The 22,872-nt window shown below is 29.2% G+C and overlaps 1 protein-coding gene across 1 annotated transcript; it reads right to left on the bottom strand.

The window, feature by feature from the left end:
* Nucleotides 1–238: 238 nt before the first annotated feature.
* Nucleotides 239–3,925, bottom strand: VND7 (vascular related NAC-domain protein 7). The gene is made up of 4 exons (XM_089725677.1): nt 3,704–3,925; nt 1,888–2,068; nt 1,438–1,701; nt 239–1,258 (listed from the first exon to the last, which is right to left on the bottom strand). Exons 2-4 carry the CDS (start codon nt 2,045–2,047, stop codon nt 699–701), a joined length of 984 nt encoding a protein of 327 aa, XP_089581803.1. The 5' UTR covers nt 2,048–2,068; nt 3,704–3,925; the 3' UTR covers nt 239–698.
* Nucleotides 3,926–22,872: the final 18,947 nt, after the last annotated feature.

The raw sequence follows: 22,872 nt of genomic DNA, 5'->3' as shown, positions 1-22,872 counted from the left end.
ATGTGTGGAGGGCTTGACTTTCTTCCTTTTTGTAAATATATATATAGAGAGAGAGAGCAACATAATTGCAGATACCCTAAGAGAGATATCCCAATAGTGAAAAAATGGCGGCTATATATAACACTACAGAAACCAAAGCTTCATATATCATATGGTAAAAAATACTAGTAAATAAAATATAATCTAGAGAAGACTTAAAGTCTTGCAAGCAAGAATGCTAAGAAAAAAGAAAGTAGGGTAGATAGAAACATTATCATTAGTACACAATCATGATCGTAACAAATGCATGTAATGACAAAAAAATTTACACTTATGAAATAAACATAATTAACCAAAAGCAGTAAGCAATAAAAAATAAAAGGAAAAGGTGAATTAAAAGCTTCACCTCCCTTGACGACTCTGAACTTATGGTAAGAGAGATTCAATTTGCATGTGAAATCTCTTCCTCTATATCACATTAAATTCTAATCATAGGTCTTCTTCTTCTTCTTCTTCTTTCCTAAATACGTGATCAATACATATGCAATTTCTTGAATACCTTCTAAAACATAGGCCTTCACCTTATAGATATCCCCTAGCACTATCTATGATTATTATTCTGACATATAAATGATAGTGTTAAAGGCTAGTGGGTTGCTAAACTCAGAATCTCATCACAGCCCTAAAAAACTGAGTCCATTATGATTTATAATTTTCGGTTATGAATCAGGAAAGCAATCAAGAAAATGGGTAACATGGTTATTATGAGGTTCAAGATCATAAGTTTGAGGTAAAATGGAAGGCAAACTTGAGATTGGAAATGGTGAGCTTGTATCAGAAACTTGTGTTGCAAGTAAATTATCCAAAATTTTCCAATCAACCAAATGGGTAGTGCCAATATTGCTCCTTTCTTCCTCAAAATCATCATTAGTGACACCATTATTGTTATTGTTATGGTGGAAATTATTAGTTACAAAACTTGAAGAGAGTGTAGTAGGGCTATCTAGTTGTGGAAGGTCAATGAGTTGGTTATTGTTATCCCAAAAAGAGTGGCTTGGAATTACTAGATTATTATAATGATTATGATGATCTTGTTTTGATGTGCTAATTATTGGTTGGTGAAAAGTACTTGTTGTGGTTTGGTTTGGATTATGAACCATATTATTGTCTGAAAATGACGGAGGCGTAATATTTGCACAATAAGTATGATTCCAAGCTTCAAAGCCTGGCCTTTGATTAGGGCTTGGTTTCTTGAATGCTTTACACACTACCCACCCTTCTTCCTGCAATTGCCATCCAAAAGATTTACTTATTACAACTAGTGCATAAATGAATATTAATAAAGATGAAAGAAACTATAGAATATTCATGCAAAAGATGAAACAGGAATCTTGTGTTGTCTCAAAGATAGAATATCTTGAGAAATAGGAATTTGTGTTGTCAAAAGATGAAAGAAACTTGCCTGGTGGGCTGTGTGAAGTCGATATTCATGCATAATCCAATCAGTTTTTCTTCCATTAGGTGCACGACCCTTGTAAAAAACTAGGGTCTTTCTCATCCCTATAACTTTGTTCTTCGATAGAACAGCCTTGTCCCTGCCTGTTGCCTTCCAAAATCCGGCAGCAGTTGCTCTATTAGTCCGTGTTCCGGTAGGGTATTTCCTGTCCTTGTGGCTGAAGAAGTACCACTCAGTTTGCTCATCATACCCTAATTTGCATCTTCCTGTAAAAATCACGCGTCTTTAGCTTAATTTGCATAAAACCACGTTTAGTCTATGAAATTTATCTCTGAAATACAATCTTTTATTCTTTTAGGTCCATTCCCATTTTTCTATTGGTTCCTTATTTGGTCAATTTCCAATATCACTAATAAAAGTTTCACATGAAAAAAAGAATTGAAAAAAAGTACCTTGGATGTCCCATGGCTCCATTTTGTAGAGATCAATGTCAATAATAACATCTAAATCAATTTTCAAACAGTTAATCTTTCTCTTGAGGTAGTAACCCACAAGTTCTTCCTCTGTTGGGTGAAACCTAAAGCCTGGTGGAACGCATGATTCCATCTCCATTGATAAATCTTTTCAATCCCCCTGAGTGAAAAAAGGCTAAGTAAGTGAGAGAGAGAGAGAGAGAGAGAGAGAGTTCCTATTTCAGGATTGAACCAATAATATTGCTTTATGTTATATGCATGTCACATCTTACTACAACTTGTCACTTGACGAAGTAAGGGTCTTAATTGAGTTTTTTAATCGTTAAGACAAAACACAAGCTTAAAGGCTCTTTTAGCGTAGGCCTAACAACAAAGGAATTCCATTAAAAAGACACATATATGTATGACTCTTCACTTCTAGGAATGGTTATCATTTGGTGTGCTAATTATCCAATTGCTTATTATAATAATTTATTACATAAACAACATATTATATTATATTCCATTACTGTTATCTTAACGGTGCCTTCAATTAATTTTTTCTGTAAAAATTTATAATGTATACAAAATGATTAATGCAAAGGAGTTGCAATATTCCACTCTAAACACCAAGACAAAATTTGAGCCCTAGGCTGTAATTGTGATGAAATATTCCACTCTAAACACCAAGACAAAATTTGAGCCCTAGGCTGTAATTGTGATGAAATGATGATTGATTTCCAAAATTCCAATCCCTCATCAACTAGATCATAAACCTAGCTAGGGTATAGTTATGATGAAGTGGGGTCGTGAAGTGAAAGTGGTCAAGCATGTGTTTCAGCTACAAATTGATATTTTACAAGATAAAAATGGCAGACCAGTTGTGGGAACCCACCAAACAAGACATAGATATTTTAAGCTACCGTTAAGTAGCTTATAATTATGTTTATTATTATTATTATTATTATTATTATGCCTTTATCTATATATATATATATGTATATATATATATATATATATATATATATATATATATATATATATATATATATATATCTGTATGTATATATATATATATAGTTGCATGAACATTCGGCCAAAGTTTACTGAACACAAAAGTTGGCCGAAAAGCTTGACTTTGCTGGCACAAGCATGTTAATGTTTCTTTGAGTGCAGTGCACTCTCTCTCTCTCTCTCTCTCTCTCTCTCTCTCGCTCTCTCGCTACTGCTCACTCTTTGGCTTTGGTGGTGGAAAAACGTTTTCACATACCCACCACCACCACTATCACCACCACCAGCTTTTATTTGCTGCTACTAAATTCTACATTATTCACTATCTATACGTATATAGTGGGATCATTTTTTCAATGACAATTACACTCTCTATAATGCTAATTTAAGCATGTCACAACCATACAACTACTTTTGATTAACTTATATTTTAACAACCTATTAAATGATCCTAATTAAGAAAAAAACAAAACATTATATACTATATATTTCCTTTGTCTCATACCCTTTATGGAGCTTATTCGATCCAATGAAACTTTTGTTTTATTTTTAAATATAGTTATGTTTAAGAAATATTGGACTCACATACACTAAAGAATTAATTTTCAAAGATCTAGCACTATTAAACATCAAAAGAGACTAACTTCTTCCATGAACCAAATTCATGTGAAAGAAAGAAATTAACATTAGTTACAAGAAAAATAGAACTTACTGATAATATATGGAAAATACATACATATATACATACATAACAATATATTATATATACACACACACACACACACACACATATATGCATACATACCGATGGTAGAACAAGAAGAATGTAAGGTTGAACCTTGTGCTTGAACTGATATGGAATCAAGATCAGAGAAAGAAGAAGAAAGGGTGAGTGTTACTGTGAAGAAAGAAAGAGATGGGAGCTTTTAGAAAGAATGGTGTGTATAATTTTTTTGAGTTATAAGAAGAGAGAGAGGCATATATAAATACATATATATAGTACAAATAGAGATGTTGTAGAGAAAGAGTTATTGATTGCGCGTGGGGTGGCAGATAGATGAAAGGTTTGTTTGGACGGCGTGACAACATATTTTCACGCCACCCCCTCCCCACCGCTATTTTGCGCCCTAAGATTTATATTTCCTCTCTTACTTTAACTACTCATATACAGTCATTACCATTTTTTTTTTTCTCACAAATAACTAACTAATTAATTACTCCTTTTGGCTCAAAATATAAACTATTTAAGGCTTTTATACAGGAATTAAGGAAACAATTAATTCTCATAAATTATGACAAACCCATGATAATTTGACTAAATTACTCTATCACAAAATCAAAAGTAATTTATAAAGATAATTATTATATCCAATATAAATAAGAATAAAATTAAAAAAATATCTTTTTTTACTCTTTAAAATACTCAAAACGATTTATATTTTAAGATAAAATAATCATTTAAAAATAATTTATATTTTGGAACTGATAGAGTAATTAACGAGTAGAGTTCAATAAATCGTTTTCATGATTTCTTATCTAAATTTTGTTTGATGTAATTCAGTTTGTTATACTCCTTTTGTTTTATAAAAACTTAGAATCAATATATTTGAAATATTATAAATATATATGAAATATTATATCTTTTCATTCTTATTTTTTTCTTTCTTTTCACTAGTAGAACGTGAATCTTATTTTTTTGAAAATGACTATAATGTTGCTGAATCAAAAACTTACTATGAGATGAAAGTATTTTGCATTTACGGTGAAGCTAATTTCAACACAAATTGATTGGTTAAGTTAGCATCAACACTCGCAGTGGGTATTTATCCTTCAAAGCTATCTCCATCATGTCTTTCTTTTTCTTTGCAGAAATCCAGGATATATGCGGTGTAGCATTTAATTGTAATTATTTAGTTTAATTTCTTCTTTAGAATTATTAATTAAACCTGTTTTTTTAATGAGGTTTGTTAAATGGTACACGTTGCGATTTTTGCACAGTCTGTATATATTTATAATTACATCCATCATATGACATTAATACTATCAAAACTGCTAAAGGAATTTTCAAGAGCATTATAATCTTTCATTCCATTTAGATTGTGGCTGTGTCCTGTACGAGCTGTGTAAAAATATTTTCTGTTTTTTAAACAAATGAAAAAGAAAAGAAAACTGTCTGCAAAGAAAAAGTTTAAAATGTTTAATATATGCATTTTAATTTTCTACCTATCATTAGTTTTTTTTTTTTTTTTTTTTCTTTTAACCAGACATGGTGTTTATGCCATTCTGTAGTTAAGCAATGGCTCCTCTCTCCCACAATCCAGCTCCCATTGTCTGTTTGGTGCGCCGCCCTTTGCCACTTGGCACCTGTCTTTTTGATCCACCTGTCTTCCATGTCAGAATCTCCATCTGTCCACATCAAATAGCTAATCATTATATGTTCTTCTCTACATTAGCCCCACTATGAGTATGAACCCTTCTGCTTATTTTCACTTTTTTAAATTAAATTAAATTAATCCTTCTCTTCTCTGTGTTTATCCTTAAACTTTTATTAGTCTTGCAAAGCAATGGCCAACGGACTCATTTGTTTATTTTACTTTTTTAGAATTATCTACTAACATTCGTTTTTGGATCTAATCTAAGTATATACATATACATGTATATGAGTTTTTTTTTTTTTTTTTTTTTTTTTTTTTTTTTTTTTTTTTTTTTTTTTTTTTTGCACTAACAATAATAAAAAAAATTAACATTGTACCAATAATTTCATTGAATGGATGGTTGTAAGGGCAAGTTCCTGAAAATCAACATCCATTGGAGCAAAAAGGTTTCTTTAGTTTGTTGTTCAAGTTAGGAACTTCTAATATATATATATCTATATATTATCTACATCTTAGTGTGTGTGTATATATATATATGTATATGTGTGTGTGTTATCATTGCATCTTGTCCCATGAAACTTCATATCCAATGAATTCTCCCCCATGTGGTTTTTTTTTTTTCAAAAAAAAAAAATGAAAAGAATGGAGAGAGAGAGAGAGAGAGAGAGAGAGTAATTATTTAAAGTTGGATTTTGATTAATTGAATTACTAATTAACTGAATACTATATTCACTTGTCTTTTTTTTTTTTTTTTTTTTTTAATTTAGGTATGTGAAGAGATCAGGCACTCAAATAGAATTCACATGTTCAAAGAAATTTGATTTATTTTGCAAGAATTAAAAACAATAATAACTTATAATCTAAATTTCATCACTTGGATAAATTTAAAGCCATTTTCATCAAGTTAGTTTCCTCATAAATGGACAACAAATTAATTTTTTTTTCCTTTTACACATAATTGATAGAAGTAAAAATAGAAAACTAGATAATCCAAAGAATAAATGATTGAACCGTATCCCACAAAGGTGATAGTACAAAAATTTTTTTTTAAAAAAAATGGTATTACCCTTGCCTCAGTTTGAGCGGAAGATAAGACATTAAATGACCAAGCAGTGAGTCATTAAATGAAACCTTTAATTGAGGGTTATAGATTTTGAAATGATTATGTAACACTCGGTATAATTACATTAATAAAATTAAAAAATATTACTTATAATGAAATCATCAATTAGATTTATTAATTCGTAACTCCATTAGTTTTTTCAATAGAAAAAAACTATTTGATAAAAATTCAATTTTTGTTAAATGTAAAAAAAATATTAATTATAATGAAAAAATAAAATGTTACATTATCATATAATAAGTTGCCATTTAAACATTTATATCTTAGAGATTGTATGTTTATATAGATAGATGGATGGTTGAAAAAATAACCATCTGAAGTTTAATAATATATATGTATATCAGGAAAACCAATTGCACAATAGCCATAAGTATATTTGATCCTTTGATGTTGGCATTGCTGGAACATATCAACAAGTGATTATCGGATTTCTTGGATATTGACAGCCAGAAGAATTTATATACAGTGGGAATTTAGTCTTCTCCCGAATAATTATTTGTTCACATATTGATGGGATATAACCAAATTTTAATTTAAGCTTTTTTCTCAAAATCATATAATGGAACTCAAAATAGAATGTGTCTATTCCACAAGAAAAAATAAAATAAAATTAATGATGTAATATTACGTATGCAATACCATTTTTTTTTTTTTTGGCTTAGTAAAAAGAAGCCATAATCTATAATATCGATGAATTCTATAGTGATTTTAATTTCATAATTTTTTTTTATTAAAGGTGAAATTTAAATCACTTAATTTTATCTTAAAAATATCCTTTAAATTTATAGATTTAATTTTTCAATAAAATTAGGATTTATTTATAAGTGTAATTAAAAGCAACATTCGTCAATCATTTGTAATCTGTTTGGTCTTACCACTTAAAAGATATGAGGAGTCAGAAAGAGATATTCATATTGTGTATCCAGTAATATTATTCTATAGTCAATATTTAATTAATTACCTTTGATAAGTCATGGGTTTCTACCTTTCTAGATGGAGATTATTGGTGTTATCACTTAATAAGTGCTTCTTCTATTCTTCTAGGAAGAAGAGAGAGAGTTGAAATATATTTGAGCATGATGTGGTTTAGGAAATTAAGCAATACTAATTCTTTAACAATCTTTTATATGCTACTAATTGACAAGATGACAAGGATGTCATTTTATCTTTCAGGTTGTGTCTTTCTATGGGCTCAATCTATGCCTGTTCTATTAAGTATTAATTAACTGTGCTTTGCATGAATTATTAATACACCCCCATCCCATATATTTATGCTAGCTTTTCTTTTTCATTTATCTCAAAAAATAGTTCTATTTCATTTTTAAAAAATCATTTATTATTTAATTTTTTAATATACCCCTATTTAATGATACATCTATACTTTCAATTGTTGCATAATTTAAGGGGTAATTTAAGAATAAATTAAACAAAAAGTATAGTTCAAATATTAATTAGTTTTTCTTAAACTATGTGAAAATCAAATTAGGTCTATGTATATTGGGCAGAGGGAGTAATTTTTAATTGTACAAAATTTTTTGCTTTTAAAATTAGATAATTTTAATGAAATTTTTGTATTACATATTTAATTATTTAATTAGTAATGATAATTATATTTTGCACTGAATAAATCTTAATTTTAACCTGCCATGTCATTAACTTTATAAATTATGTGGTACCAGTAAACATATATCAACTGAAATAAAATATTTATGTGAACAATATTTAATATTTTAATTTGGCTATATATATTAACTTGGAAAGAAAGATTATAGCCAGGCGTGCATTTGCATCAAAAGGGTACCTATAAGTAGTTGAATGATATGCATATGCCCTAAATTATCTTCTAAGGACTTGTTCGGTATAAAGCATTCTATAAAATTTTTATGGAATTATTTACAAAATTTAAAATTTCCATTTTGATATAAGTAAAAAATCATTTAGAATTAATTTTATATTTTTAATTTTTTATCGAATTATTTATGTTTGCACTAAATTCTCTCAATATTAAATTTACAAAAGATTTTTTTAAGCTTAAAAAAATTATAAACTACTAAAACTAATCAATTATAAAGCTAACGAAGTTATATACAAAAAATGAATTTTATGGTTGCTGCAAACACAAAAATGCATGAACAAATAAAAAATGAGAATACATATAACCTAAACTATAAAATCAAAAAATATTTAATTTTTTTATTTTAATGATTACCTTGACGTATGGAGTAGTCTCATATATCAGAAGTTAGGTTGCATACGAGACACGAGATACGGGAACATATGAGATATGATAATAAATAAACAATCATTTATAATAAATAATAAAAATAAAATAAAAAAATACTTAATTTCTTATTTCAATATAATTAGTTAAATTCTCAAAATTATTATCACTATTGAAAAATCTATATCTATCTATATAATATATAAAAGCAGGGTAGTTTGCTTTATATAGAAGTCAAGTGTAAGTAGCACAGTTTGCCACTTGATATTATTTTGTATTATAGAATGACGAATGTTAGAATTCACACAATTTAACACAATTGTAAGAATTGTAAAAAGTTCAATTGTTTTATATTTTCATATAATCTCTCCATCAAGATAATATATGTAAAAAAGATTATCTCTAGCATTTAATATATTAATATAAATTTATTTCTTCTTACAAAACAATTAATAAGTAATCCATACGCTTAAAAAGAGTGTGAATAAATAAATACATTACCATTAAATAAATAATATATAAGCAATTTAAAAAAATTAAATTGGAATGTACGTGATACGATAATTTTTTAAAAAGATAGGACATCCATACGCTTAGGACACAGTACACTAAATAAATAATACATTAATATTTCAAATAAATAAATAATAATTTATGATAAATTATAAACACAGAAAAAAAAAAACTTAATTTCTTATTTCAATGACACAAAAACAAATAAAGAAATACTTTATTTGTATAATAAAAAAACATTGGTTGATTAGCTTGGTGTATAGAGTAGTCTCATATACCAGGAGTTATGTTGCATGGAAACGGGATACAATAATTTTTAAAAAAAGGTAGGATATCCACATGCTTAGAACATAGTACACTAAATAAGTAATACATTAATATTTCAAATAAATAAACAATTATTTATAATAAATCATAAATATTAAAATAAAAAATACTTAATTTCTTATTTCAATGACACAAAAGCAAATAATAAAAAAACACTTTATTTTTATTGGTATGAAAGAAAAACTTTGGTTGATTAGCTTGGTGTAAGGAATAATCTCATATACCAGGAGCTAAGTTGCACGGACACCGCACATGAAATACGGGAACATACAGATACGATAATTTTTAAAAAGTAGGACATCCATATGATTATGACAGAGTACTATGAATAAGTAATATAATAATTTATCAAATAAATAAATAATCATTTATAATAAATCATAAACATAAAATAAAACTTAATTTCTTATTTCAATATAATTAGTTAAAGTCTTAAAAATATTTTCACTATTGAAAAATATATTAATAGTGTCTATGCATTTTTTTATGTAGGTCATACCATGCATGAGTTTTACTATTGCATAACTTATGAAAAGTTTTACATGATACTTAAAGAGACATATCTTACCATCGCAACTTTTCAGTATATCTCAATAAGATACAATTTATCATTTTATTATATAATTTTACTATTTTTAAATGATGTTATAAAATATTATTTCATCTTTTAATATTACCCTGTGCATCGTGTGGATTATAAGAGAAAAAAAAAAAAGCAATTATATTTTCAGATAATATCATATAGGAGGAAAAAAAATAAATTAATATTAATAAGCAAAAACTATTTTATTCGGAAATAAGAAAGGAATACAAGGGAAAAGAATATAAAATTAAATTTTTAAAGAAAAATTAATTTTATTTTTCTTTTATATCCAAAAAAAATATGTACTAAAAGTTTTTCCGAAAAAAAATTTAGTCCCTTTTTATTTTTATTTTTGATTATTCATTAATAAAAGAAGATAAAAAATAATTAAAAAAACATTTCATCACGTGATACGGGAATGTACGCAATACAAACATTTTTAAAAGGTAGGAGATCCACGTGCTTAGGATACATTACACTAAATAAGTATAATACATTAATATTTCAAATAAAAAAAATCATTTCAGATAAATCGTAAACATAAAATAAAAAAATACTTAATTTCTTATTTCAATATAGTTAGTTAAATCTCAAAATTATTATCACTATTGAAAAATATATTAATAGTGTGTATGCATTTTTTTTATACAGATCATACTAGGGGTGTCAAAATGGGTTATAACATGGGAACACGATTTGCCTTACACGCGAAATAAATAGGTTAGGGTTGAGATTAAACGAGTTCGTATCATAAACGAGCCACTCATTTACGACACGAATATAAACATGTTGAGTCGTGGGTTGACACGTGAGTTAGGCGAGTAGCCCGTTTATTTAAGAGTAAAGAGGTAATTTTAGTGTTAAATATAAATACTCCAACTAAATCCTATTTAAATTTTATTGTTGTATTATTTTTTTATTTTAATTATGAATCTTGTAGAGTTTATGCATTTTACGTGTGAAAATTTATTTTTAAATATGATTGGAGTTAAATAGGTTAAAAGTCAAAAATACTATAAGTGGGTTAAGTGGGTCGTATATAGGTTAACACATCCACTTAACCTATTTATGATATTAAGTGGATTATAAGAGTTGTATATGGGTCAACACGACTCACTTAGCTTATTTATGATATTAAGCGGGTTAAACATGTCGTGTTCATATCAACTGTCTAATTTTCGTGTTGTGTATGTGCCGAAATTATAAAAAATTATTTTATCCTTTAATATTGCTCCACGAATCGCGCGAGTTCTAACACTAGTATAGTATAGACATAGATTTTCTTTCATATTCCCATACTTATATATAGTATAGACATAGATTTTAAGTGGTATATTTCATCGCATCAACTTAATGTATTCAATAATATTATTTTGGGAGTCTAATCCTGATCGAAGAAAATAAACGTAATTTCATCAAGTTTAACTTATTAGAATATGTTAAAAGATATTATCTCTGTTAACACTATAATATACGCTAACCCAAAAAAGAAAAAATTTCTACTCAAAAGCATATTTTTATTTTTTCCTTGTATATAACCATTATAAGTGCAAACTTCATCTATTATTTTTATTTTCATTAAATATTAACGAGTGTCTGTTTCCTTGTAAATGAAAAAAACCTCCGCCTAGAATGCTTTTTACTTACAATAACTTGATATAGTACAAGTAAGATTAGGTTCAACTCAGTGGATTGGGGACATATGAGATCTAATATATAAAGTTAAGAGTTTTGAAAATTCAAAACTCATATATAATTACATGTACATTTCAAGCCAATTCCAATTGATCCTTTGAATTATAATTTGGCACAACAAGACACAAAAATGTGCCTCATTGGTATGTAGTAGAATCATTGGCAAGGGTGAAATATTTGGCAAAAGCCAAAATTCCATAACCAAAGTGCACTTAAGTGGGAGATTATGGCATATATAGTGACCAAATTAGTAGAGCACCATAATCCAAGCTAAGGCTAAATAGATGGTGTTTACTGGTTTAATATATTATTATTATTATTATTATTATTATTACTATTATATTGTTGAAAGCCATCATTTTCACTATATCACAGTCACCATCTAATTTTTACTTTTGACATTACCACCAAAACATAAACGTATCAAGAGCACTTTGGTAAGCCGGTGTATTATGGAGACTGTGGACCAAAAAGTAAACGTCACACCCGTTGACAAAAATATGTCCATATCTCCCTATTATGCCTACGTACCTATATATATAGCTTTCTCTTTTAATTTGCATAATGCCAAAGAGAAAAAGAAAATGATGTCATAATTTTTTTTTAAAAAAAATAATGATACCCCTTTATTACATTTTATTTGTTAATTGTTGTTTAAGGTCGTTATATAAAATTAAGAAAATATAAATAATTTTTGTTTAAAAAAATAATTATAATTGAGTAAATCACTTTTTTTTTATTAATTCTCTAATTTGAAATATGAGCGTGAGATGCATTAATTAAAGCACCATAAGCTGAATTATTCCTCAAGTATAAACAAAAAAAAAAAAAGAAAAAATAAATTTGTCTAGAATCTGTCTATAAATTCATTCATAGATCAAAATATAATAGAAGATAAAAAAAAAGTATTAACTTAAATGAGGATAATAAAAGATAACGGTTAAGTTAAACAAAAAAAAAATTTTTCTTAATTTCAAAACAATTCAATTTTTATCAAATACCACCTCAATTTCTCTAAGATAATGGAAATAACGCTGGACAAACTTCTGGTGGTTCTGGGTCGATTCTTGGAGGCATCTAAGCAATTAATTAACCCATGTTTAAACTTAAGCCAACTAATGCTCATGGATCATAATCTCCATATATATTGGTGATTTGCCTTGTCCATGTGAAGGGGACATTTGCATGGACCCGTGGTGTAGAGAAAGAACTATACTTGTCCGCTAGTAAAAAAAGAAAAAAAAATTTCTTTTCAAATAATTTTAAGAGTGCAACAGCTTTATTAATATTATAGTTTTGAAATTCTCTTTTCTTTTTTTTTTGTCAGCAATCAAATTAATTTTATCAGAGATTAATAATAATAAGGAAAAAAATTTATCAAAGTCAAGTTAAATTAAATCCAATTAAGCAGACTTTTTCCCAAAACACTCAAAAAAACCTAATTCTCAGAATTAATAAGAAAAATCTATACATTAAAAAAGTTAGAGAACTTCTCTTAAGATAAGAGATGAAAACTAATCATCATATGTCAATTAGAAGCACGCTAAAAACAGGGATTCAAAACTAATATATTTCTTGGCCAAATGTATGTGGAAAATGATTTCCTCTTCTTTCAACATAAACAAATTGTATTATATTAATATGTGAAATAATTTGTTCAAACTTTTTAAAATTCTCATATTAATATGATTTTTTTAATTTTTAAGGTTAATTTATTGAATTTTCTTTTGTATTCTAAGCAACATTCCATTAGATGGGTCCAAAAAATGAAGCTAATCTGAAAAAAATCATCACAATCTGATGTGATCTACCGACTTTCTATAGTTTATAATTCTTTAGTAGCATTAGATTTTCCATAATATAATTGCATACCAATTATCAAACATGGGACTAAAAAATGAGCATTCCTATTGGCTACATTTCTCATTCAAAACTTTGATTAGCAATAATAACACACACCTAATTACTTTCACAAGTGATCATTTCACTTTGGAAAGTTCCTTAGCAAAAACATTATTAGAAACAAAACAAAAGTGTAATTATACCTAATATGAGAAACAAAACAAAAATAATTATGGGTTTTTAATTAATATTTTTGGATTAAGATAGATAAAGCAAAGTTTAATTGTAGGTGGCGTGTTAAGAAAAGTGTTTGTATAGGATCTAGTGCTAGATTCTATTTATTAAGTTATGCTTGAAATTGACCCTATTCAAACATTGACATACATGCCCATTTTATTATTATTTTTTTCCTTTGTTTGGAAAATTGTTTAAGGATCGTATTCTATTTATTCTTTTTATTTATAAGAAGATTTAATGTGTTACACAAGTGATGCTTTTACCTGACTCATCAAATTGATGAAAACTTTTATAGTCGAGAAGATTTAAACTCGAAATCTCCACTTCTCAATGAGAATACCTACTGGATTAGACCTTATTGATATCATATTCTATTAATTATTTTAACAAATATATATATTTTAATAGTATAAGAGTCATTTTGTTGATATTGGTATAGTTACTTATTGGTAGATAACAATTAAGTGATATTTAAATAAAATCCTTCACTTCACTAGTAAAAATTCTATCTTTTGAATTTTTAATCTTCTAGAAATAATTTATTTGAAAATACAGTCCATTTTTATTGAGCCAACCACATACTGTAATTTTTTATTTATATTATATATATTTCAACCATTATGTTTGAGCGCATAAATGTCCTTGCAACCATTGCTTACCAAATTACCATATGACTTTGGTCATGAATTGTATTTATTTATTTCATCCATTGATTTGATTTTTTATAACAAGATAAAACATTTACAATTGGGAAAATAATATTGAATTTGATAGGTAAATTTTTTTTGCTTGTCAATACACAGTTGCTTTAAGAAACTCTCAAGAATAAGTTTTTCTTAGGTATTTAGCAATTAAAATGGACCATTAGCTTACCATATTTAATATGAAGTAAACTCCTATCAAGAGAACAATATGCTCTTCTTAAAGAAAATATTTTATTTGAAGAGGAAATATCACCTATAACTTCAACACTTTGAAAATTACATTTTGCGATCTTAAGAATAAGTTATTATACATTTAAAGAATTATTAAAATAATTTTCCTTTCAGTACATAAAAAAAGACTGATCAATTATCGATTAATCATATTAGCCTCAATTGTTAGGCTCTTAACTCAATACAAACATCCTTTTTAAAAGAAAAATCTAACAATAAATTAAAAAATTTGAGCTTTAATAAAGAAAAATGATATATTGGTATTAAAGTTTTAAATAAGAAATATTAAATGAGATGATCATAGATGGAGGAAATACTCGGTTGGAGCACTTTATCTCTTAGTGGGTTGATTTAATGCGAATATGATTTAAATTTATCTCAGTGGATTAGAAATACCTGTGGTTAAAAAAAAATAAAAGAAAAAATAAAGAACTATATAATTATAAAAACTAAAAAGAGATCAAATTATTTAGGCAATCCAAATTGTTAAAGTGATTTGTGTGTGAACAAGGTGCGCAGTCGTACCATTGAAAGGGTGATGAAAGCTTTGATATAATTAATATGTATATGCAGGCTTGCAATGACAATGATTCACTGTTGATCTTACAAAATCTTTTTTTTTTTTTTTTCTTTTTTTTTTTTATTTTATATTCTGTAATTTGTTTTCTTGAATTACAATATTATGACACCAGGATTTCAGAACATGTTCCTTTGTTGACAGACATAATGATTCGGTATATCAAGACCCACCCAATTGTTATGCTCTATTTCCTTTTTCTTCTTTTTTATTTTTAATCTTTTTATGTATATTAAGAATCATATATTACAAATCGGCAGCAGATAACACTTATATCAAAGGACCTTAAAAAGTAATTCAGTCTGGCAAACACAAAAAGACCCATTTAAATTTTAGGAAGTGCAACTTTTGGAAAACTACATACAATGCTTGTGTTTGATATCAATTTTATTTTTTGCTGGTAGATCATTCAATTTTCTTTATACAAGGAAAATAAGTTCTTTAAGAATGGACAGTGAAGTTGAATTTCCTAGTTAAGTACAGTGAATTTGTCAATTTTGTACATTTATTAGCAAAAAAGAAAGTTGAGACATATGAAGATTTTCTGATTTGGTTCGGAAAAAAATAATATTTAAATCATTTGATCATGAAAATAATTTTGTCTTCAGGTTGCTTGTCGCTTGGAAGTGGAATAATGGTTTAAGCTATTTGGTTGCTTGAAGTTGGTAATATTTCTTTTTACTGTGGGTTAAGGATGAATCTTTTGCAGTTTGGTTTAGTTAGCAGCTGAGTTTTTTAATGATCTTTGCTCATTTTGTTAGGTCTAGTAGACTGCAATTGCACATAATGATTAGTTGTGAAGACAGTTTGCTGTAGGTTTGGAGCTAAGTCGGCTTCATTTAGCTTTTCTATTCTCAAAAAGTGTATTATATAGTTTGGTTTTGCTGTAGGTGGGTTATACCTGCATTTGGTTTTCTTTTTTTTTTTTTTTTGTTTTTTTTTTAATTTTGACAATTTAATTACTAGTTGTGTTAAGAGTTTTTGATAGTTTCTGATATTTTTCTATGATATTTTGACCTTTTTTTTTTTAATTAAATTGTCTAGGATATGTTGCATGTAAATGGGTGGCCGAATAGTTTAGGATGATACTTGGATACAATAAGTTTTTTATGAAAAATATAATTTAATAAAAATTATTTTTGCTAATAAAAAAGAATTTATCCTATTATTTAAATACACTTAAATTTATGTTATGGATATTTTTGTACTTTATAATTTGAGAATAATTTACTTTCTATGAAGTTAATTTGCATACCAAATACACTCAAATTATATTTTTCCAAAAATAATTTTCTTGAAAATTTACTTTCTAAAAGTACACTTTTCGGAAAATAGGTAATTTTAACCAAACTAAGATAGCAACTATAAGTTAAATAGACGTTGATGGAGAGGAAAAGTTTTGGACCTTATGATTCCACATCATTTTTTTTCTTTTCTCATTTGATGCTCTTTAGGGTGACTAAGTCTTGATTTCTAACTAAGAATCAAATCAAATAGACGCAATTCGATAAATTTCAGACAGTTATTTTAGAAATTTAGTTACCAATCGGTTTAGGTATATAAAATCTTTTGGTTTTTTATTTTTAATTTGGTTAGTATATATAACAAACCGATTATTTTAAGCTCCAAATATCTAATTTGATTTGGAATAATTGAATTCAAACAGAATCAAATCGATTTAATTTAGTTTGGATTGGTTATTATACCATTAGATTTTGGATTTGTATACCATAAAAACATATTCGGATAAACCGACATCGAGCTAATTTGGTTTGGTTAACCTAATGCGCACCCCTAATTGCTTGCTCTCTCTCTCTCTCTCTCTCTCTCTCTCTCTCTCTCTCTCTCTCTCTCTCTCTCTCTCTCTCTCTCTCTCTCTCTCTCTCTCTCTCTCTATATATATATATATATATATAGCCAAACTCTTAAAATTTAGAAAAGGCTGTAGTTATTCAGAAATAAGTACAGATCTTCGGAAGAATTTTGAAGGTAATCAAATCGAACTTGTAGAAAGACCATGAAGTCGAACAGTAGCCATAAATAGCCACCAAGTGGAACAAGTGATCACCGATGGCATAAATATTATGCTCTGTCAACTTGATCAGATACTTCAAATCAAGATTGTTTTCTTTTTATTCTTTGTATAAGTGATTTATTATTAGACTTTCTATATAAAAATATAGAACATATTGATCTATATCTCATATCTATATACAATTTTATCTTAATGAAATTTCTAATTTGATTTCTTCTAAAAAAAATTTTAGAAAAGGCTTGATTATTATGTAAGAGAGGGTTGGCCCGTGATTATTATATTTTATATACAGGTTGATAAAATTATAATAACAAGGTTGAAGGAGGAAAAAATTAATTAATATGGTAACACTTTAATTACTCTCGTGATCACATTTGAAAGCAAATTGGTTTTTCTTTGAAGATATGACGTATGAGTCTAATCATGGATCAAAAACCAGTAATTAGTGTTTTGGAAATTTAGTACAATAACCTAATGGCAAAACTCCTGTTCGGTGCATGGCATTACACAACTTAATTAACCCCAGCTTTCTTTCTTTTTCCAAAAGGCTACTGGTGAGCTCTCATCGATCAATAACCCATTTTTCTTCTAATCCATTTTTCTTAATTTTTTTTTGTTTTCATGTATTTCTTTTTTTAATATTAATTCTCAAATTTATATCTTTTGATACAAATCTAAGTTATTATTGCTCATATCTTGAGATTATTATTGCCCATATCTTGGGATTATTATTGCCCATATCTTGAGAATTTGCTATTAGATTTAATCATTTTAAAAGTTTTGTATTTTTTTTTCGTCTCTGTTACGATGATTTTATTTATACTTCGTAATTTGGGAAATTATGCATAAAGACTACTGATCTCTTCTATGATAGAAGGAAAAAAATTGAAGATGATTATATCAAACTCGTAGAAAGACTATCGAGTTGAGCAATGGCCATGAATAGCCACTAAGTGAAGTGATCGACTGGCTATAACACATGTATTATACTTTATCAACTCGATTGGATGCTTCAAATTAAGATTTTATTTATTTTTTTCATTCTTTGTATAAGTGGTTTATTAATAGATTTCTTATACAAAAATATAAAAACTCGTTGATTTGTATTCCATATATATATATTCTTTCACCTTAATGAAATTTTCGCTCTTGATTTCTTTCACCTTAGTGATCATCAAGCACCATGAACAAGAGGGAAGTTTATTGACTCTCGAGATCCTTTTGCAAGTGATGAGATAGATGGTCCTAGTAGGAAAACTTGTGAAGGACACATTTGCTGCTATTAATGTTGATCTAGGTAAAAATGGTGATAATAAATAGGTTAATGTGGACTTTTATTACTAGTAATTGTGCACTTTCTAATTATCTTTTGTTTTTTTGTAAGCCACTTAGTGACCTTTTGTTTATAGTATTTGTGCACTTTTCAATAGTTTTTTGTTTCTCTGTGTTAGGTAACAGTTGTGCACTTTTATAAGCCATTTTGCGTTCATATTTTTAGTACTTGTGCACTTTTTCAATGGTTTTTTTCTGTGTCAGTTAACGGTTTTGAACTTCTGCAGGCCACTTTGTGACATTTTAATTATTAGTTGTGCACTTCTGTATGCCATTTTGTGGCCATGTTTTTAGTACATGTGTACTTTTTCAATGATTTTTTTTCTTTGTATTAGTTAATCTTTCTGTTATGATTAGTTGCTGTATTTAGCTGTAATTTGCTGTTATTAGTTGTAATTAGCTGTTGAGATTATGAGCTATAATTAGCAGATCATTAGCAGATTATTTGGGATCCTTGATTAGTTACGTATATTGTACATATGAAGTACTATTTATGTCCCCAATTCTTGAGGAATAATTAAGTCAATATTTCCTCTCATTCTTCTTCTTCACATGGTATCAGAGTGATGGCGTGATGGAAAGGGCTATGGTTTTGATAGAGAAACACGAGTGCTACAGTAACTTGCTACAGGAACTCAGAAGCATTCGTGCTACAGTACCTAAAAAAAAAGATAGATGATTGTTTTTGGAAACAAACAAAACCCAATAGTTTTTGGAAACTAATAAAACCCAAATGTGATTAACACTTTCTTGTTATTCCAAATCTATCTTTCAAAGTACACAAAATCCCTTTATATAGGGAAACAAGAGATAGCCATAAACTCCCTTTGAATGTGTTGTTCAAAGACACAATTTCAAAGGACACCTAACTAGGTTGAAAACAACACATTCAAAGATACACCTAACTAGGTTGAAAACAACTTATTCAAAGGACACCTAACTAAGTTTGAAATAACTCATTCAAAGGCACAATTCAAAGGACACCTAACTAAGTTTGAAAACAACACAAATGAGCTGGAATTCATAGTCAATGATCAACCAAGTGCTCCTTGATTGTTGTCTTCAAAGATGATGGTTTGAAGGAACCCAAATGGCCCTAAAAGGAGCTGTAGCTTCAGATTGAACATGTCACTCCCACCAAGCCCACCTTCACTTGGACTGTCTTCATCAACTTCACTAATGGAATCAAGACCAAGGCCCATGTCTAGGACAGCTTGTAAGGCTAGGCTAGATGGACCTCCATCATTCTCCCCTTCTTGAAAAGTTTCAACTTGGTCAGAAGTTGACATGGTGTCTTCCTTGTAATTGGCTAAGTCACTTACATTGAAGGTGTTGGAAATCTTGTAAGACGGAGGCAGCTCTACCTTGTAAGCATTCTGGTTTACCTTCTTGATGATCTTGTAAGGACCCTCGGCTTTGGGCATAAGTTTATTCTTTCTTTTAGAAGGGAATCGTTCCTTCCTTAAGTGAACCCACACTAAGTCACCTTCTTTAAATTCCACAACAGGTTTTAGCTTGGCTTGCATCTTGTAGGCTTCGTTCTTCTTCTCAATATGTGCTTTTGCTCTAGCATGGAGTTTGACAATTTCAGTAGCTCTGTCCTCGGCCTTTAAGTTAGAGGGGATACTAGAGTGTGCGTTGCTCAAATCAAGAGGAACAAGTGGATTAGCTCCATAAACTAATTCAAAAGGAGTAAAATTAGTGGTCTTACTCTTCGAACTGTTGTAAGCAAATTCAGCATGAGCTAACAAAGAATCCCAATTCTTTACTTTCCCCTTTAGCAAACTTCGCAAAATGTTGCCTAAGCTTCGATTGACCACTTCTATTTGTCCATCTGTTTGAGGATGAAAAGCCGTACTGAACTTTAAGGTAGTTCCTAACCTTGCCCATAAATGCCTCCAAAAATGACTCAAAAACTTTACATCCCTATCACTTACTATGCTCCTAGGAATTCCATGGAGTTTTACAACATTTTCAAAGTACAAATTCAGAATATGAGATGCATCATTAGTTTTGTTACAAGCAATAAAATGAGCCATTTTTGAGAATCTATCTACTACAACCATAATGGAATCATTATTTCGTCTTGTTCTCGGCAAGCCAATAATGAAATCAATACTTACGTCTTCCCATGGTGAGCTTGGAATCGGCAAAGGCATGTATGGTCCGTGAGCTTGTAAGGTCATCTTGGATTGCTTACAAGTATTACAACCCTCAACAAGTCTTGAAATCTCTTTCCACATCTTTGGCCAATAGAAATTTTTGCTTGCCAATTCATAGGTTTTGTCTCTTCCAAAGTGACCGGCTAGGCCTCCACTATGGACTTCCTTAAGAATTGCTTCCCTTAAAGAGCTTTGAGGAACACAAACAACATCAAGCTTGAAAAGATAACCATCATGAATAGTGAAGTCCCTAAATGCACCATCTTTCCTAACTCTCTCCCAAATTTGACCGAAATCCTCATCACTCTCATACAAGGTCTTAATATTCTCAAATCCTATTACATGAGCATGCATGGTACTAAGAACCTCATATCTCCTAGACAATGCATCAGCCACTCTATTACTTGGACCATCCCTATACTTCACTACAAAATCAAAGGATTGCATGTATTCAACCCAAGATGCATGTCTCTTGCTTAACTTAGCTTGACTTTGTATGTATTTGAGGGCTTGATGGTCAGTAAATAAGATGAAAGAGTTAGCTAACAAATATGCACTCTAATGTCTTAGAGCACGAATCAAGGCATAGAACTCAAGATCATAGGCATAATATTTTCTCCTACACTCATTCAATTTTTCACTAAAAAATGCAATAGGCTTGCCTTCTTGACTCAAAACAGCCCCTATCCCAACCCCACTAGCATCACACTCCAATTCAAAAGGTAAGTTGAAATTAGGCAAGGCCAAAACAGGAGCTTTTGTCATTGCATTCTTTAAAGTGTTAAAAGCAAGGGTGGCTTGAGGTGTCCATTTAAACACCCCTTTTTTCATACAGTCTGTTATAGGACTTGTTATAGTACTAAAACCTTTAATGAATCTCCTATAAAAAGAACAAAACCCATGAAAACTCCTTACTTGAAACAGATTGTTTGGAATAGGCCAATCAACAATGGCCTTGACCTTTTCAGAATCCATACTTATACCATCTTTAGATACAACATACCTCAAAAAACTAATGGTGCTATCACAAAAATGACACTTCTCTACATTAGCATACAACGATTCATGGTCCAAAACCTCAAAAACAAGTCTCAAATGCATATAATGCTCATGTAAACTAGTACTAAAGATCAGAATATCATCAAAGTATATCACCACAAATTTGTTAAGAAAAGGTTTGAGTACCTCATTCATGAGTCGCATAAAGGTGGAAGGTGAATTAGAGAGTCCCATAGGCATGACCAACCATTCATACAGCCCCTCATTGGTCTTGAAGGCTGTCTTCCACTCATCACCTTCTCTAACACGAATTTGGTAGAATCCATTTGCAAGATCAATCCTTGAGAAAATTGAAGCTCCATGCAATCGATCAAGCATATCATCAAGCCTTGGAATAGGAAACCTGTACTTGATCGTTATCTTGTTAACAGCCCTTGAATCTATCACCATTCTCCACTTGCCATTCTTTTTAGGAACAACAAAGGCCGGCACAACACAAGGAGAAACACTCTCCCTTATAAAGCCTCTCTTTAACAATTCATCAACTTGCTTTTGTAATTCATCACTCTCTTTAGGACTCATTCTATAGGAGTGCTTATGAGGAATTTGAGCTCCCGGAACAAAACTGATCTCATGTTGTATTGATCTTAGAGGGGGCAAACCGATAGGTAAAGTGTTTGGGAAAACTCTCTCAAACTCTCTAATAAGAAATTGTACCTCTTTTGGAATCACATGATTCTGTTTGGGCTCATCCTCCACATCAATTGGAACATAGCTAGGCAGCCCTTCCATGATCTCACTCTTCTCATCATTGGATAACAATCCAACCATTCCAACTTCTCTTTTCTTCTTTCTCTTCTCGGGTAGTAACGGTGTGAGCAAGATGGTGTTACCCTTATGGAAAAAGGTGTAAGTATTGGCCTTTCCTTGGTGTTGCACATCCTTATCATACAACCAAGGTCTCCCAAGAAGCAAGTGACAAGCTGTCATTGGGATAACATGGCAGCTCACCTCATCC

This window comes from Jatropha curcas, chromosome 9 (assembly GCF_041381405.1).
Source record: "Jatropha curcas cultivar XTBG-Jc1 chromosome 9, XTBG_Jcur_1.0, whole genome shotgun sequence".
NCBI classification, from domain to species: domain Eukaryota; kingdom Viridiplantae; phylum Streptophyta; class Magnoliopsida; order Malpighiales; family Euphorbiaceae; genus Jatropha; species Jatropha curcas.
This window is presented reverse-complemented; position numbering and strand designations above follow the sequence as displayed.